This window comes from Liolophura sinensis, chromosome 9 (assembly GCF_032854445.1).
Source record: "Liolophura sinensis isolate JHLJ2023 chromosome 9, CUHK_Ljap_v2, whole genome shotgun sequence".
Classification (NCBI taxonomy): Eukaryota; Metazoa; Mollusca; class Polyplacophora; order Chitonida; family Chitonidae; genus Liolophura; species Liolophura sinensis.
This window is the reverse complement of record NC_088303.1, coordinates 1,051,016-1,071,407: the sequence shown is the minus strand read 5'-3', so window position 1 is coordinate 1,071,407 and position 20,392 is coordinate 1,051,016. Positions and strand designations below refer to the sequence as shown.

General features: G+C 39.3%; 1 protein-coding gene across 1 annotated transcript; it reads right to left on the bottom strand.

Annotated features, from left to right (window-relative positions):
• Positions 1–1,183: 1,183 nt before the first annotated feature.
• Positions 1,184–20,365, bottom strand: LOC135474792 (MTOR-associated protein MEAK7-like). The gene is made up of 8 exons (XM_064754388.1): positions 20,197–20,365; positions 14,838–15,050; positions 9,494–9,629; positions 7,925–8,064; positions 7,027–7,330; positions 6,284–6,402; positions 4,136–4,318; positions 1,184–3,454 (listed from the first exon to the last, which is right to left on the bottom strand). Exons 1-8 carry the CDS (start codon positions 20,332–20,334, stop codon positions 3,305–3,307), a joined length of 1,383 nt encoding a protein of 460 aa, XP_064610458.1. The 5' UTR covers positions 20,335–20,365; the 3' UTR covers positions 1,184–3,304.
• Between the last annotated feature and the right edge of the window lie 27 nt (positions 20,366–20,392).

Here is a 20,392-nt window from a genome sequence, read left to right as displayed (position 1 = left end):
TGGCAGAAGTATATGTATATTGTCTGAGAGGTAAATCGTCGTTGTGATCACTTCAATCGGCAGGCTGGTACACATAAGTAACTGTACCAAAAAAATTTCAGTGTAAATCTTCGCTCATACAGCTCTATGACAATTGATGCCTAGAAATCGGCCGAAGTTTTATGACAACTAATACTGGACAACAGCTCTATGACAAGTAATGCCTGTACTGGGCGGCAGATGTGTGACAACTGATGCATGTACTGGGCCACAGCTCCATGACAACCGCTGCCTGTACTGGGCCACAACTTTGTGACAACTGATATCTGTACTGGGCCACAACTGTATGACAACTAATGCCTAATACTGGACAACAGCTCTATGACAAGTAATGCCTGTACTGGGCAGCAGATGTATGACAACAGATGCATGTACTGGGCCACAGCTCCATGACAACCGCAGCCTGTACTGGGCCACAACTTTATGACAACTAATGTTTCCATTGGGCCACAGCTCCATGACAACCGCTGCCTGTACTGGGCCACAACTTTATGACAACTGATATCTGTACTGGGCCACAACTGTATGACAACTGATGCCTGTACTGGGCCACACCTCTATGACAACTGATGCCTGTACTGGAACAAAGCTCTATGACAACTTATGTTTCTACTGGGCCACAGCTCTATGACAACTAATGCCTGTACTGGGCCACAGTTCTATGACAACTAATGCCTGTACTGGGCCACAGCTCTATTACAAATGATGTCTGTACTGGGCCACAACTGTATGACAACTGATGCATGTACTGGGCCACATCTGTATGACAAGTGATGCCTGTACTGGGCCACAACTGTATGACAACTGATGCCTGTACTGGGCCACAACTGTTTGACAGCAGATGTTTGTACTGGCCCACAGCTCCATGACAACCGCTCCCTGTACTGGGCCACAACTTTATGACAACTGATATCTGTACTGGGCCACAACTGTATGACAACTGATGCCTGTACTGGGACACAGTTCTATGACAACTGATGCCTGTACTGGGACACAACTGTATGACAACTGATGTCTGTACTGGGCCACAGCTCTTTGACAACTGATGCCTGTACTGGGCCACAGCTCTATGACAACTGATGCCTGTACTGGGCAACAACTGTATCACCACTGATGCCTGTACTGGACCACAACTGTATGACAACTGATGTCTAAACTCGGCCACAACTGTATGACAACTTATGTCTGTACTTGGCTACAGGTGTATGACAGCTGATGCCTGTACTGGGCCACAGTTATATGACAACTGATGCCTGTACTGGGCAACAACTGTATCACCACTGATGCCTCTACTGGACCACAACTGTATGACAACTGATGTCTAAACTCGGCCACAACTGTATGACAACTTATGTCTGTACTTGGCTACAGGTGTATGACAGCTGATGCCTGTACTGGGCCACAGTTATATGACAACTGATGCCTGTACCGGGCCACAGCTCTATGACAACTGATGCTTGAACTGGGCCAAAGCTCTATGCCAATTGATGCCTGTACTGGGCCACAACTGTAAGAAAACTGATGCCTGTACTGGGCCACAACTGTATGACAACTGATGTCTGTACTGGGCTACAGCTGTATGACAGCTGATGTCTGTACTGGGTCACAGCTGTATGACAGCTGATGTCTGTACTGGGCCACAACTGTATGACAACTGAGACCGACGTCTCTACTGGGATGGCAATAGGATACAATGAATAATATAATCAAATTTAATCATTATGAAACAATTTGTGACAAAACCTGACACCTTGAAGAAGGGATGGTATTGTTCATCTCAATTCTGAGCTCTGATTCATGCCTGTATTTTCGGACAAATTTGCTGCTATTTATGTTTGTATGAAGGTGAAATCACAAACTATGTCCCTCACAGTGTTGTTTTTGTTTTATTTATATTTTGACTCACAGCAGCTGACAACCAATGTAAAGGTAGTCATGCATGCAGTTCTATTTATCACTGGAAAGGCATATATATGAAAGTCTCAGTGGTCACCAAATGAAGCACACATTTCTTTATATAACAGATAAGTATATAAAAATTCATATCCCTGTTTGAAATCCACATGACATAAAAGTGTAACTCACCATTTTTGCTTCCAAGAATTATTTGTTTTTCATTTTCATTTCCCTATCACAAAATGCCTGTCAACATTTTCTATCTCTTTTGGAATTTTGAAATGTATTAACAAAAATAATTATCAGTTAAACAAGTTATATAAACTCAAAATTTGTGATTTTTTGAGCACCTGCACCTTACAGTGGCATGCCAGGTGTCTTAAACTAATGAGTACTTGAAAATACTCATAACATGAAATTAACATCAGTTGGCAGTATATTACCCTCTCACACCCCACCCCATTCCAGCCCATTCCACAAAAACACACCACACAGACACCCCTAATCTTGCTAATAACAGAACAAAACAAAAACCCAAAAAAGGACTTCCATGTACTAACTTTCACAGTTCAGATGTGTCATGGCAATGCTGATTGTGGAAAGTCACTGATGTAAAAACAGTTATTACAATGAAATATAATTAAAAATAAAGCTGAAACCTTCATGGTTAATCAAAGATTTCAAGTGCACATTTGACTGTTCCGATAAAATGACAATGATCCCCAAATGTGAACACATACAATCTCTACAGTCCGGCAATACAGATTCACAGACAAAGAAACCTACCTGAAACATACAGAAAACGGAAAACTGTTCTTCAGTATGGTATTTGACCTGAAGTTTTTGTCAAGTGACACATTTAGCTTGATTCTCACTGAATGACTCATTTTGCTTGATTCTCACTGAATGACTCATTTTGCTCGATTCTCACTGAGTCATTCACCTTATCATGCCACTAAAGACTTTTTTTGTGAAGTTGAAAAACTCAAGCACTGCAATCAAAAGTGTTCATTTTAAGTCCTTTATGTTTACTGAAAGTACTTTTTTTTAATTATCAAACTTACCAAGATGAAATACAGTATTCATCAGAAATTCCCAGAATACTGCTGATTATGCCCATACAAAGTAAAAACAGAACGATATCATATTTATTCCTCAACCAGTAGACATAACTGAATTTCCAAAATTCCAATCCCATGTATTACATGTCCAATGTGCCATAGTTGCAACACCTGTAGATATAGTTAGTATCAGTATAAGCTTTCGGTCTGTTTTGAAGAACATTCCGACATATCCAGACAAGAAGCAACAACAAAAGTAAAGAAAAATTGGAGTATGTTTCTGATTCTCTCACAAAACCTATTAATATTCAAAGAGGGGGTAACTCATGGTCTTCTGGACTACCCGCAGTGGCGTCCCCTTCCCTCAACCCTTCACTCAGTGGTCCTCTGTCAATTAAACTCAACATGGCCTTGGCCTCTGGGTCTTTATCCAAAATACTGGATTCACATTCTTCATCCTGTCAATGGGTAATTAAACAGACAAAGTAAGAACTGTAGCCACTGACATATAGCAATCTCAAATTTTATATGTGATATACTTAAAACCATGTGTGAATTTCATTTAACCTGAAAAGGAGGGCCTCTAACAGGAAATACCTCGCCCTGTGTCTAAATGGGAAGATAACAAATGCTACGCATGTCAATAACCTTTTCACTTACCAATTACCATAACATATAAACTGAACTGTAGAAAGACACTGCTCTTGTTTTTTCCAAATGACCAGTCAAATAGCCTTTTCAGTTTTAATCACATGATCTGACCCACTCAAAAGGAAGGAAACGGGAGAGTTTCTAGATACTGTAAACTTACAGTACACTTTATATGGTGACCCATCAACTGATGAAGACTGAATCAATAACAGTTCACAAGACTCAGAGACAAGAATATAAACTATGTTTGCAAATGTTAAGTTTGTTTATTTATTTATTTATTTGACTATGGTTTAAAGTGCAGCACTCTAGAATTTTCCCCTTCCTTGATTGTGGTCAGTTTCATGAGTTAAATATGAATTACATATTGATGATTACAGATGTAAGCGTTTACATGTAATAACCTTAAATTAGTTCAGGTGAAAAGCAGCCCTAGATATTTGAAAGCTACTCTTAAACTCACATAAAAAGATCAAAGGTAATTTTACCTCAGCCTGTTCTTTAGGCTCTGGCCCGACTCCCCACACCTCAATCACATCCACCTGGAAATCAGCAGTCTTGGATAGCTGAGGGCTACCGTAGGTGGTGCATCGAGGTCCAGCCTTACTGTGGCCCACACTGAAGGACTGATCAATCCACAGACCAAAATAGTCTAGCTGGCCTCCCATACCCTAAAGGCATACAGGCATCCAGCTTACACAAATGCCTGACAATACACACTTTTACCAAACCACATCATGACATTGTCTTTTCCCTTTACAAACATCACACCATTGCACTGTCTTTTCCCTTTACATACATCACACCATTGCAATGTCTTTTCCCTTTTCCTACATCACACCATTGCACTGTCTTTTCCCTTTACCTACATCACATCATTGCGCTGTCTTTTCCCTTTACCTACATCACATCATTGCACTTTCTTTTCCCTTTACCTACATCACATCATTGCACTTTCTTTTCCCTTTACCTATATCACATCATTGCACTGTCTTTTCCCTTTACCTACATCACACCATTGTACTGTCTTTTCCCTTTACATACATCACACCATTGTACTGTCTTTTCCCTTTACCTACATCACACCATTGCACTGTCTTTTCCCTTTACCTACATTACACCATTGTACTGTCTTTTCCCTTTACATACATGACACCATTGCACTGTCTTTTCCCTTTACATACATCACACCATTGCACTTACTTTTCCCTTTACCTACATCACATCATTGCACTTTCTTTTCCCTTTACCTACATCACACCATTCTACTGTCTTTTCCCTTTGCCTACATCACACCATTGCACTGTCTTTTCCCTTTTCCTACATCACACCCTTGCACTGTCTTTTCCCTTTACATACATCACATCATTGCACTTTCTTTTCCCTTTGCCTACATCACACCACTGCACTGTCTTTTGCCTTTACCTACATCACACTACTGCACTGTCTTTTCCCTTTACATGCATCACACCACTGCACTGTCTTTTCCCTTTACATACATCACACCATTGCACTGTCTTTTCCCCTTACCTACATCACATCATTGAACTGTCTTTTCCCCTTACCTACATCACACCATTCCACTGTCTTTTCCCTTTACCTACATCACACCACTGCACTGTCTTTTCCCTCTAGCTACATCATATCATTCCACTGTCTTTTCCCTTTTCCTACATCACACCATTGCACTGTCTTTTCCCTTTACCTACATCACACCATTGCACTGTCTTTTCCCTTTACCTACATCACACCATTGCACTTTCTTTTCCCTTTACATACATCACACCACTGCAATGTCTTTTCCCTTTACCTACATCACACCACTGCACTGTCTTTTCCCTCTAGCTACATCACACCATTGCACTGTCTTTTCCCTTTACATACATCACATCATTGCACTGTCTTTTCCCTTTAGCTATATCATATCATTCCACTGTCTTTTCCCTTTACCTACATTACACCATTGCACTGTCTTTTCCCTTTACATACATCACATCATTGCACTGTCTTTTCCCTTTACATACATCACATCATTCCACTGTCTTTTCCCTTTACATACATCACATCATTGCACTGTCTTTTCCCTTTAGCTACATCACATCATTCCACTGATACCCAGAGAAGTTTTCTTTTTGAATAACCTACTCTTCTAATAATGCTTATTTACTGTACACAAACATTCAATGTCATTCCTTCTTGACAATAATATTTTTGTTATTCCAGAAATCATCAAAGTTTAGGGTTTGCCTCTTAAAAGTACCAAATAAGATGCCCCCATTGCTTTTGTAGTCATTTACTTATTTCATCATTACTTAATGCAATACTTATGAATTTTTGACTTATACAATGTCAGTCAGTTTATGAGTTAAAGAAACCAAAGTGCTTGACGTAAACCACAGGCCTTTGGCAAGTCAGTGACAAACCTTCCCATGGACGTGATGTCCAGATATGCTCACCATACAGGGGGAATATCAGTAGCCTTCAATGAATGTAAGAATTTGCCAAGCTGTGAGAACTGGAAAATGTATCTACTCAATGTCCAATGCTGAGTCTGAACCTACACCCAGAGATTGAGAGGCCAACACCTCCAGTCACTAGACTGTATGAGAGGATATAAAAACTCTGCCTTGACTCACCAGTCCATTTGGCATGGTCTTAACGCCGTGGTTAAGGTACATGTAGTGTTCGTTGTAACCAGTCCCGTTGTACACACTGAACTGAGGTGAAAGACTGAACAGGAAACAGGATGCTGTTCCTGATAACAGAAAACCACCCAGAAAAAGTTGTTAAAGCACTCTTATAAGAACATATTAATGTTTGCTTTATCATTGTACGAAACTCTCTGACAGTATATTGGTGACTTGGTTATCAACTTGCCAGTAAAACCATCCTTACAAAAACAAAGAAAACAGTTGTTTTTTAGACTATTTCCAACCAAGTAAAATGCTTTCAAACCATTGGGTTTTATAGTGGTCTGTTGGGGCCCAGAGGGTATCAGTGACATCACATTCATAGTTTTAGCTCAAAATAGTTTGTTTTAAGGTCCATTAGGTGAATGCATTATTAGCTGTATATGTGTATACACATACACACCATTATTAGCTGTATATGTGTATACACATACACACCATTATTAGCTGTATATGTGTATACACATACACACCATTATTAGCTGTATATGTGTATACACATACACATTTCTCACCAGTTGGGGTACACCCAATGATCACACTTTTCATGAAGTCCTTAGTGATTATTGATTAACTGATGGCGGTCTAGTTTATACAGGTGGAGGAAACCAGGGCGTCCAAAAGTAAAACATCGACCTTCACCAGGCACATGACAAACCTAAACAAGGTAATAATAACTTGGTGCTTGCCTACAAACTGTGGTCTGATGTTCCAGCTGACAGATGCAAACCCTCCAAACACATGTCCAGCTTTGTCCCGTACAACTATCACCGTGGGGCCCTGTTTGAGGATGCGAGTCTGCAGTTGTGAAAAGCTATCCCCATACTGGTGGTTACTGTACAGAGGGCGCCAGTTGCCCCGCAGCTCGCCGGGCAGGCTGTAGCTTAACAATATCAATGCAGGAACATCCAGGATAGTTTGTGCTTTGGTCCAGTTCACATTGGACACTGTGGGAATCATGGGGGTGAGGAATCGCTCAGAATACTCTTCCGACTGAAATGTGACAATGTGTGGTACAGCTTTGCAGGTGACAATTGGGCCATTGGGGGGAGCCAACTATTTAAAGGCAGCTAATATATTTCATTATTTGTTTCTTTATTTTCTTAACTTATTTTTATAACTTATTTTCAGTTTACACGCAAGGAATGTTAGCACTCATGTGTGACGGACAGGGGTTTGCCCACAGTTTGACAAATAACCAACAAACTTTCCCACAAGTACATGTACAAATGCAAACAATTTTCACTTACAGCACTATCCCAACATTTCATACATGGAAGGCACGAGACCTTCAACAAAGCTCAAGTAATTATAGGACAACTTACATGTATACAGACCTACTAGCCTTTTTGACTGCTTATTGCCATAAAGACTACAAGAACAACTGAGGTACGGTAAGGAGGTTCTCAATAACTCCTTGTCCCAGCAAGAACATTTTAATGTAACTACAATTTAATTAATACTACAAAACAAATTCACCAGCAGCAACCTTGGTAGAGCTGGTGGAAAGATTTTGACATTACTTATACCAATAATTGTAAAATCAAACATTCTGAACTTTTAGGTTAAGTATGGATTGAAACACACCTGGCTTATCCTAAAACATGAATGAAACACCAGATCTAGTATGTGTGAGAACAAAGGGCAGCTGGACAACCAGGCTTCCAGCTCCCATTCTGTGAATGATCGTTCTGGTGGATTGCCACTGGCTTCTTGCGTGGAGGGACCTGAAACAGTCCATATATGTAAACTGTGTATTGGAAGGACCTGAAACATTCCATATATGTAAACTGTGTATTGGAGGGACCTGAAACAGTCAATATATGTACACTGTGTATTGGAGGAACCTGAAACATTCCATATATGTACAATGTGTGTTGGAGGGACCTGAAACATCCCTCACATGTACATTGTGTATCGGAGGAACCTGAAACATTCCATATATGTACAATGTGTGTTGGAGGGACCTGAAACATCCCTCACATGTACATTGTGTATCGGAGGGACCTGAAACATTCCATATATGTACAATGTGTGTTGGAGGGACCTGAAACATCCCTCACATGTACATTGTGTATTGGAGGGACCTGAAACATCCCTCACAGGTACATTGTGTATTGGAGGGACCTGAAACATCCCACACAGGTACATTGTGTATTGGAGGGACCTGAAACATCCCTCACATGTACACTGTGCATTGGAGGGACCTGAAACATCCCACACAGGTACATTGTGTATTTATTTATTTACTGTTTATCACCTATCTAATGTACTTCAGTTTTTCTTGATTTGGATGGATTTAGGGGCTGGCCTCAAAAGTATCGCTTTAAGGCCTTAAGGGGCTTCTGACAGTACATTTTTACGGACAAACATTAGGTGAAATACAGTATTTTTTTGACTGTAGTTTTTCTCCCCACCAAAGACTGTTTTTTTGATTTTTTCTTGATTTATAGCTGAAAGAGTCTAGGCTGAGCCACTGGAAACCACCACAATATGCCAGGTTCCTGACAGATCGTTCTGAATTCTTACATTCACTAACCTGGACCTCGGTCCTGTCCCCTCTGATATCTTCCATGTGTCAACGAAAACATATATGCCACAAAAACGGGTTTCCTATTAGGTGAAAGTACAGCTCATATCGTCTCATCATGCAGCTATAGTGAAGACGATAATACAAGCCGCCATCACCCCTTTTAATGATATAATCATCTTTGTTTCAACCCAAACGCTCCACAAGTTTATCTTTTTCGGGATAATGCCAAATGCAGCTGATTCCATTAGCAAATGGCAAAGTTGGCAAATTTCAGCTGGCTGACGATGTTCCGGTCACATTTGTTTTATTTGTGACATTACGTGATATGAAGCACAACTACTTCAGGGTTACAGGAAATGCATTTTCATAGCATACAGCTTTGCCATATGGAGAACAGAACACTTGACAAGGTCAAATTCTCGGTTATTGTGAATGATAGAGTAAAGATCTGTATTTCTGATTTCTTGGAAGCTTGCAAAAATATGAAACAAATCTCAGATCAAATCAGGACATTGTCATCTTGTAGCACGCATGCTGAACCGAAGGCCAATGTATTCAAAGTGCTGTTTCTTGTATGGAGAAATACAATCAAAGAATATGTCCATATTTTCATAGAAACCAACCTTTCTCAAAGAGATCTGTTAATAGGTAAAGAGAAAGACTCTTGGCCCATTTTTCAGGTGAAGAAAACTTCCAACTTTTGAACTGTTCACTTTTCTGGTTGATTTTGACATATGACTTGATGAGAAGAGCCACAAACTGTAGAACAAAGAACATATGAACATGTACACATGAGTGACACACTGGGATACATAATGACCTGTACATACATGTACACATGAGTGACACACTGGGATACATAATGACCTGTACATACATGTACACATGAGTGACACAATGGGATACATAATGACCTGTACATACATGTACACACGAGTGACACACTGGGATACACATTGACCTGTACATACATGTACACATGAGTGACACAATGGGATACATAATGACCTGTACATACATGTACACAAGAGTGACACACTGGGATACACAATGACCAGTACATACTGTACACACGAGTGACACACTGGGATACACAATAATCTGTACATACATGTACACATGAGTGACACAATGGGATACATAATGACCTGTACATACATGTACACAAGAGTGACACACTGGGATACACAATGACCAGTACATACATGTACACATGAGTGACACAATGGGATACATAATAACCTGTACATACATGTACACATGAGTGACACACTGAAATACATAATAACCTGTACATACATGTACACATGAGTGACACACTGGGATACATAATGACCTATACATACATGTACACATGAGTGACTCTGGGATACATAATGACCTGTACATACATGTACACACGAGTGACACACTGGGATACATAATGACCTGTACATACATGTACACACTAGTGACACACTGGGATACATAAAGACCTGTACATACATGTACACATGAGTGACACACTGGGATACACAATAACCTGTACATACATGTACAAAAGAGTGACACACTGGGATACATAATAACCTGTACATACATGTACACAAGAGTGACACACTGAAATACATAATAACCTGTACATACATCCACACAAGAGTGACACAATGGGATACATAATAACCTGTACATACATGTACACATGAGTGACACACTGAAATACATAATAACCTGTACATACATGTACACAAGAGTGACACACTGGGATACACAATGACCTGTACATACATGTACACATGAGTGACACACTGGGATACATAATGACCTGTACATACATGTACACACGAGTGACACACTGGGATACACAATAACCTGTACATACATCCACACAAGAGTGACACACTGGGATACATAATGACCTGTACATGCATGTACACACTAGTGACACACTGGGATACATAATGACCTATACATACATGTACACATGAGTGACACTGGGATACATAATGACCTGTACATACATGTACACACGAGTGACACACTGGGATACATAATGACCTGTACATACATGTACACACTAGTGACACACTGGGATAAACAATAATCTGTACATACATGTACACAAGAGTGACACACTGGGATACATAATAACCTGTACATACATGCACACAAGAGTAACACACTGGGATACACAATGACCAGTACATACATGCACACAAGAGTGACACACTGGGATACATAATAACCTGTACATACATCCACACAAGAGTGACACACTGAAATACATAATAACCTGTACATACATGCACACAAGAGTGACACACTGGGATACACAATGACCTGTACATACATGTACACATGAGTGACACACTGAAATACATAATAACCTGTACATACATGTACACAAGAGTGACACACTGGGATACATAATAACCTGCACATACATGCACACAAGAGTAACACACTGGGATACACAATGACCTGTACATACATGTACACAAGAGTGACACACTGAAATACATAATAACCTGTACATACATCCACACAAGAGTGACACACTGGGATACACAATGACCTGTACATACATGTACACATGAGTGACACACTGAAATACATAATAACCTGTACATACATGTACACAAGAGTGACACACTGGGATACATAATAACCTGTACATACATGTACACAAGAGTCACACACTGGAATACACAATGACCTGTACATACATGTACACATGAGTGACACACTGGGATACATAATGACCTGTACATACATGTACACAAGAGTGACACACTGGGATACACAATGACCTGTACATACATGTACACAAGAGTGACACACTGAAATACATAATAACCTGTACATACATGTACACAAGAGTGACACACTGGGATACATAATAACCTGTACATACATGTACACACGAGTGACACACTGGGATACATAATGACCTGTACATACATGCACACATGAGTGACACACTGAAATACATAATAACCTGTACATACATCCACACAAGAGTGACACACTGGGATACACAATGACCAGTACATACTGTACACATGAGTGACACACTGGGATACACAATGACCTGTACATACATGTACACATGAGTGACACACTGAAATACATAATAACCTGTACATACATGCACACAAGAGTGACGCACTGAAATACATAATAACCTGTACATACATCCACACAAGAGTGACACACTGGGATACACAATGACCTGTACATACATGTACACATGAGTGACACACTGAAATACATAATAACCTGTACATACATGCACACAAGAGTGACACACTGAAATACATAATAACCTGTACATACATCCACACAAGAGTGACACACTGGGATACACAATGACCTGTACATACATGTACACATGAGTGACACACTGACATACATAATAACCTGTACATACATGTACACACGAGTGACACACTGGGATACATAATAACCTGTACATACATGCACACAAGAGTGACACACTGGGATACACAATGACCTGTACATACATGTACACATGAGTGACACACTGGGATACACAATGACCTGTACATACATGTACACACCAGTGACACACTGGGATACACAATAACCTGTACATACATGTACACAAGAGTGACACACTGGGATACATAATAACCTGTACATACATGTACACATGAGTGACACATTGGGATACACAATGACCTGTACATACATGTACACATGAGTGACACACTGAAATACATAATAACCTGTACATACATGTACACATGAGTGACACAATGGGATACACAATGACCAGTACATACTGTACACATGAGTGACACACTGAAATACATAATAACCTGTACATACATACACACAAGAGTGACACACTGAAATACATAATAACCTGTACATACATCCACACAAGAGTGACACACTGGGAAACACAATGACCTGTACATACATGTACACATGAGTGACACACTGACATACATAATAACCTGTACATACATGTACACATGAGTGACACACTGGGATACATAATAACCTGTACATACATGCACACAAGAGTGACACACTGGGATATACAATGACCTGTACATACATGTACACATGAGTGACACACTGGGATACACATTGACCTGTACATACATGTACACACCAGTGACACACTGGGATACACAATGACCTGTACATACATGTACACACGAGTGACACAATGGGATACATAATAACCTGTACATACATGCACACAAGAGTGACACACTGGGATACATAATAACCTGTACATACATGTACACAAGAGTGACACACTGAAATACATAATAACCTGTACATACATCCACACAAGAGTGACACACTGGGATACACAATGACCTGTACATACATGTACACATGAGTGACACACTGAAATACATAATAACCTGTACATACTGTACACACGAGTGACACACTGGGATACACAATGACCTGTACATACATGTACACATGAGTGACACACTGGGATACATAATGACCTATACATACATGTACACACGAGTGACACAATGGGATACATAATAACCTGTACATACATGCACACAAGAGTGACACACTGGGATACATAATAACCTGTACATACATGTACACATGAGTGACACACTGAAATACATAATAACCTGTACATACATCCACACAAGAGTGACACACTGGGATACACAATGACCTGTACATACATGTACACATGAGTGACACACTGACATACATAATAACCTGTATATACATGTACACATGAGTGACACACTGGGATACATAATAACCTGTACATACATGCACACAAGAGTGACACACTGGGATACACAATGACCTGTACATACATGTACACATGAGTGACACACTGGGATACACAATGACCTGTACATACATGTACACACCAGTGACACACTGGGATACACAATGACCTGTACATACATGTACACACGAGTGACACAATGGGATACACAATGACCTGTACATACATGCACACATGAGTGACACACTGAAATACATAATAACCTGTACATACATGCACACAAGAGTGACACACTGGGATACACAATGACCAGTACATACTGTACACATGAGTGACACACTGAAATACATAATAACCTGTACATACATGTACACAAGAGTGACACACTGGAATACATAGCTACCTGTATATACATGTACACATGAGTGACACAATGGGATACATAATAACCTGTACATACATGTACACAAGAGTGACACACTGGAATACATAGCTACCTGTTCATACATGTACACAAGAGTGACACACTGGGATACACAATGACCTGTACATACATGTACACACAAGTGACACACTGGGATACATGATGACCTGTACATACATGTACACAAGAGTGACACACTGGGATACACAATAACCTGTACATACATGCACACAAGAGTCACACACTGGGATACACAATGACCTGTACATACATGTACACACCAGTGTGTAATGACCTGTACATACAAGTACACACGAGTGACAGACTGGGATATATAATGACCTGTATAGGTAAACAGAGATCCATGTACTTAAATTTAGTTATCATCAACTTTTACATTGCAACATGAAACAAGTTTTGCTTGAACCTTAGCATAAGAAGATCTACAAGTGCTGACCAAGTACTGGTCACACCAGTGTAAGTATACTGAGCATTGTTTGCATATTTTGTTACTGCATGGTGTCTTGCTCACACTGTTCCAGTGAGGCTGCACTATAAATGTTTTACAATGCAGCATATGGGCCAACCTGCTACAAGAAGAAACTGCTGAGATATGACCAAAATAATCTCAAAGCACTGTGAACTACAAGGTTAATTATTATTGTGTAATTCTGCAGGACCAAATGTACCAGTTCAGAAACTGTATAATAGTGGACTATAGGGTACTTGTACCTGGTAAATACACTAGCTGTCTGAACCATACCAACATGCTTCACAACTGTGCAGATTCTTAAGTCTCAAATATACTAACCTCAGACATCCTTGGACTGCTGACTTCCCTTGTAGTTGAAGCCAGTGACACTAAAATTGTGCTTTTGTCAGTTAATGATCCTTTGAACAAACTGGATAAAAATGCAGCAAGTCCATTTACAGTGAAACCCTCCTGCTTGGTTTTACTGAGCTTAACACAACACACGAATATCCTCTGTATGATGTCCTCTGGTAATAGTGATGATAAATACCTCTGAAATTTAACAAAGAATAATTACTGGACTGTAGTAATCCAAACTAGATTGTCGACTTTCAATCTTACACTTAATATGGCACTTTTGTCATGGGACTATTTCAAGTTCACACACAGGATAAGTTAATGACCACAATAAATTAATGCAATTACACTGTACAGTCCAAAAAAAAATAAATTAAGCACTTTAATAAGCACTTTGTTCTAAATCACCGCATACACGAGTAAAGTGATGTGACATCTCAGAAATCACCGCACACGCGTCTAAGCTGATGCAACATCTCAGAAATCACCGCACACACATGTAAGCTGATGTGACATTTCAGAAGTCAAAGCACACGCGTGTAAAGTGATGTGACATCTCAGAAATCACCGCACACGTGTCTAAGCTGATGTAACATCTCAGAAATCAAAGCACACATGTGTAAGCTGATGTGACATCTTAGAAATCACCGCACAACCGTGTAAAGTGATGTGACATCTCAGAAATCAAAGCACACGTGTGTAAGCTGATGTGACATCTTAGAAATCACCGCACACCCGTGTAAAGTGATGTGACATCTCAGAAATCAAAGCACACACATGTAGGCTGATGTGACATCCCAGAAATCACCGCACACATGTGTAAGCTAATGTGACATGTCAGAAATCACCACACACGCATGTAGGCTGATGTGACATCTCAGAAATCAAAGCATACACGTGTAAGCTGATGTGACATCCCAGAAATCAAAGCACACACATGTAAGCTGATGTGACATCCCAGAAATCAAAGCACACACATGTAAGCTGATGTGACATCTCAGAAATCAAAGCATACACGTGTAAGCTGATGTGACATCTCAGAAATCACCGCACACCTGTGTAAGCTGATGTGACATCCCAGAAATCAAAGCACACACGTGTAAGCTGATGTGACATCTCAGAAATCACCGCACACACATGTAAGCTGATGTGACATCTTAGAAATCAAAGCATACACGTGTAAGCTGATGTGACATCTCAGAAATCACCGCACACCCGTGTAAGCTGATGTGACATTCCAGAAATCACCGCACACCTGTGTAAGCTGATGTGACATCTCAGAAATCAAAGCACACACATGTAAGCTGATGTGACATCCCAGAAATCACCGCACACCCATGTAAGTTGATGTGACATCTCAGAAATTACCGCAAACCCATGTAAGCTGATGTGACATTCCAGAAATCACCGCACACCTGTGTAAGCTGATGTGACATCTGAGAAATCACCCAAAATCCTCAAAACCTAAATGTACATTAATGGAGGATCTACTACTATAACTTAAGAGAAAAAAATACATCTTAAATCTGTGAATTTGTGACAATTTTAGCTACATGTATTAGATATTTTAGTCTGGATTGGCATCTAGACTCAAATGACTACCAAGATGGCCATGTATCATTATTATTATAAAAACAGCAGCACACAGCTCCAAATAATTCATGGACATGAAGTCACTTCTTGCAGCTATATACATGTACTTCAGAGGGTGTACATTATAACCTGGCAGCTATATACATGTACTTCAGAGGGTGCACGTTATAACTTGACAGCTATATACATGTACTTCAGACGGTGTACATTATAACCTGGCAGCTATATACATGTACTTCAGAGGGTGCACATTATAACTTGACAGCTATATACATGTACTTCAGAGAGTGTATGTTATAACTTGACAGCTATATACATGTACTTCAGAGGGTGTACATTATAACCTGGCAGCTTTATACATGTACTTCAGAGGGTGCACGTTATAACTTGACAGCTATATACATGTACTTCAGAGGGTGTACATTATAACTTGGTAGCTATATACATGTACTTCAGAGGGTGTACGTTATAACTTGGCAGCTATATACATGTACTTCAAAGGGTGTACATTATAACTTGGACAGTTGTTCATTCAGTTAAAATTACATCTTAAGGTTTGCCATCATAATGATGGCCACAGTCATATAAGTGAGATGTTTTTGAGAGTGGCGTAAAATACCAATCAAATAAAAAAATAATTAAATAAATAATCACAATAAGATTTGCTTTAAATAATAAACCTGCTCACATCCCGATACCCATAAGGTTCCAATGAACAATGCATGTGGCGTTCAAACCTTCCCATGACATGAATACGCAAAAGGTTCCATGTGGCCTTCAAACCTTTTTTCAATAAAGGTGTGTTAAGGCGGAAATTGCACTGGAAATGAAGCGCTGTTTTTTGCAAAAGGAGTTTTGAAAGGGTAAGTGTCCACATTTAACTCTGGTTGTAAATACAAATGTTGTAACCTGTTTAAACAAGGTATGACTGGGAGGGCTTCTGAGAAATGTAATAATGACTTTAAATCAACACAAAACAACTAATTTACCAACCTATCCAATCTTCAGCCGACCACTCTGTATAGCTCAGCAGTGATGTGACAGCTGATTAATCCCATGTCTGGCTGGACTATAGAACATGGGGGATCTAATTTATAACACTGACATCTCTCAACAGACTTCACAATTTGAGTTTTCAAATGATGAATGGGATCTGTGTTCAGCCATTTCCAGCCGCAGTGGGAATACCGATTGGTACGCTATAATTTGTCCTGTGTTTTGTACTTATCTTAAAATTTAATATTTAATATTTTGGCCTCTGGCCTCTACACAATAAAACTGATTCCTTTCCCTCAGGGTTCCTACATTCATACCCATATACATGTACAATGCCAACCGTTTTTCGTTGAAATTTCGAACAGCCTATAACTATCTAGCACATACAACATAAATACGGTGTGGACCTTGGTGTCAGCGTACACAGATTTGCTATTTTGTACATGGTTCAGTTTTCAGTTCTGTAAGTCCACACCTTCCTCTGAGTCAAATTATCTGGAAACTTGAAAAAAACTAACTCAACGCTCCTTTGATAGCCTGTCTTTAGACCATAATAACCTGTCTTGTATGGTGATATTCAGCAGAGACTACCAAGTGTTGGCGAAAAAAAAGCATCATTATGTAGTGATTTTAAGTGCCATATTACTGAAATTAATATACCCTTTCATAGTATTTTTGAAGTCTCAAATTAACAATACATACAGGGGGTATCTAATTACAAATAAATAATAAATCTGGACACTAATCCTTTTAGGAAGGAAAGTGCTAACTTACACTATTTATCCCTGAATTAAAGGGTATACAACCTCTTTCTCTAATCCTGACAGTGTTTGCCCATTCCTAAAATCTAACTCTCGGGAGCAGTATTCATTTTTGGGTCGTCAGACTGACTTCAAGCTTGGAAGTGTTAGGTAACAGAAATACATTACAACTGAAACAGAACACTAAGACTAAGTATATCACTAGAGCTGCGATATATTATATTATTATATTAATATATTATGTTCCATTTATATTTATTTATTTGACCAATATTTCATGCCATAATATTTCACTTCTACAATTGTGGCCAGCACATTGGTGAAAGGAAACTGGATCCCGAACAGGTTAATAAGTGACAACAGTGACAAATCATTACTAGGAATAAAATGTGAAAAAAATGTGATATCAGCCCATGAGAGTCCACTGAAGGTGTACACAGAATAGAAATCTGTCTTAAAGCTAGTTCTTAAACTAGCGTTATCTCCGAAACATGCCATAAGCCACTTTCTGAGGTTTCACTTTGCAACAGCTTAATTACTCCCAAATATGCACTTTTTAAACTGGAGAGTGACCTCACGGGAAGTAATTTCTAGAGTAGCCCTGTTGCACTTTTAAATTTCATTACTAGTACTTTACAGTTTTTCTATAAATAACTTCCAAACCAACTCCTTTACGATCTCATCCTTTATATCTCTAACAAATCTTGGTTTCCATCATGTTAATAGATAGGGCCATTATTAAAGTAAGTCTGTTGGGAATGAGCAACTGATGAGCCTAGTTCAATTAATTTAAGTGTTGAGATCTATTTTCAACAATACCGAATATTTACCAGACTTAACATTTAATCACTGAAATGAAAAATCCAGGCGGTCCATTCTGGAAGCACTTTGTGGGATGAAGTGGGCATCCAATTAATCAAGCCGCTGCACACGTCAATCTCCTGTGTGGATCCATCACTCATACAGGTTTAAATCATTTTCTGACTCTTTACATGCTCACAATCTGAATCTGAAAAGTGTTGACTTTTCTCTCCTCAAAATCACAATGTGCAGCCACGAAGCATTAGGTACATCCTGAATCCGGATTGTATCTGAGTCCACAGGAGGGAAACGTGGATAGCGAGACAGCTGCACTGACGATAGCTGCAAGATTTACTGAAACATTTAGAATTGACTTTTCCTGCTCCACGGACTGGACACATCATTCCTTCCATTTTACATCCATGATAACTGATGAAACTGACTGCTTACCTCGTCATTTAAGACTAGTTGTGTGTTCATGCCTTTCCGATTTCAATATCTTTTTTTTGTGCGGGCTTCCAAGATATTAGCTCATCTACCTTGCCATGGCAGCACACAGTAATTTTGACGAGAGACAAGGAAATGTTTCTGTGGATTCAACGATTCGACACAGGAATGCATTTATACTTACAGTAGTGGTAATACAGGTCCTACTCTCATCATTCCACATCAGAAATTGATGTGTGCTGCTGTTCTAAAATACATTTAAAGGCCTGCTTCATTCTACAAAGCAGTTCAATGATTGAACGTTGAGGCAGGTAATATCAGAAAATAGACCACAATGAATTAAGTTTTTATTCAGCCTTTCATATACAGGTATTTCATTTTTCCCCTTAATGTTAGTTTCTTTACCCTTTTTTCTCTGAAAGGTTCGCGTTAGGCCCACCGAAAAATTTTGTACTGTTCAACGGGCTCTTTTAATCTAGCAGTATTGATACTGGTGTAGTAGCTCACTGGAGTCAGTTCTCACGACATCACATGACATCCTTTGTACATGTAAACTCGACTACTGTGACATCCTGATTATTAACACATTTGATTTCATCTAAATTATTTTCCTGAAAATATTCATTTCTAGTCTTTGTCTAATTAAAAAAAAAAAATACTCACATCATCTAAGTCTAATCGACTAACGAAAAATGGGACCAACATAATGTCTACTAGTGCCTTTGACACATACATCTACAAACCTGCAAATTATTCAGTTGACACAGCTGAGATTTACCACTGATTTTGTCAAATAGGGTTTGAATTTCTATATTTTCTTCTGGATTAAATAAATTTCCAGCTACGGTATCTCCTCTGATCTTGCTACCCTCCGAACCCATTTTGATTTTCTGTCAAATTTCTGTGTTTATGTTTTTTCCGGAACTTGGCATTGCGCTT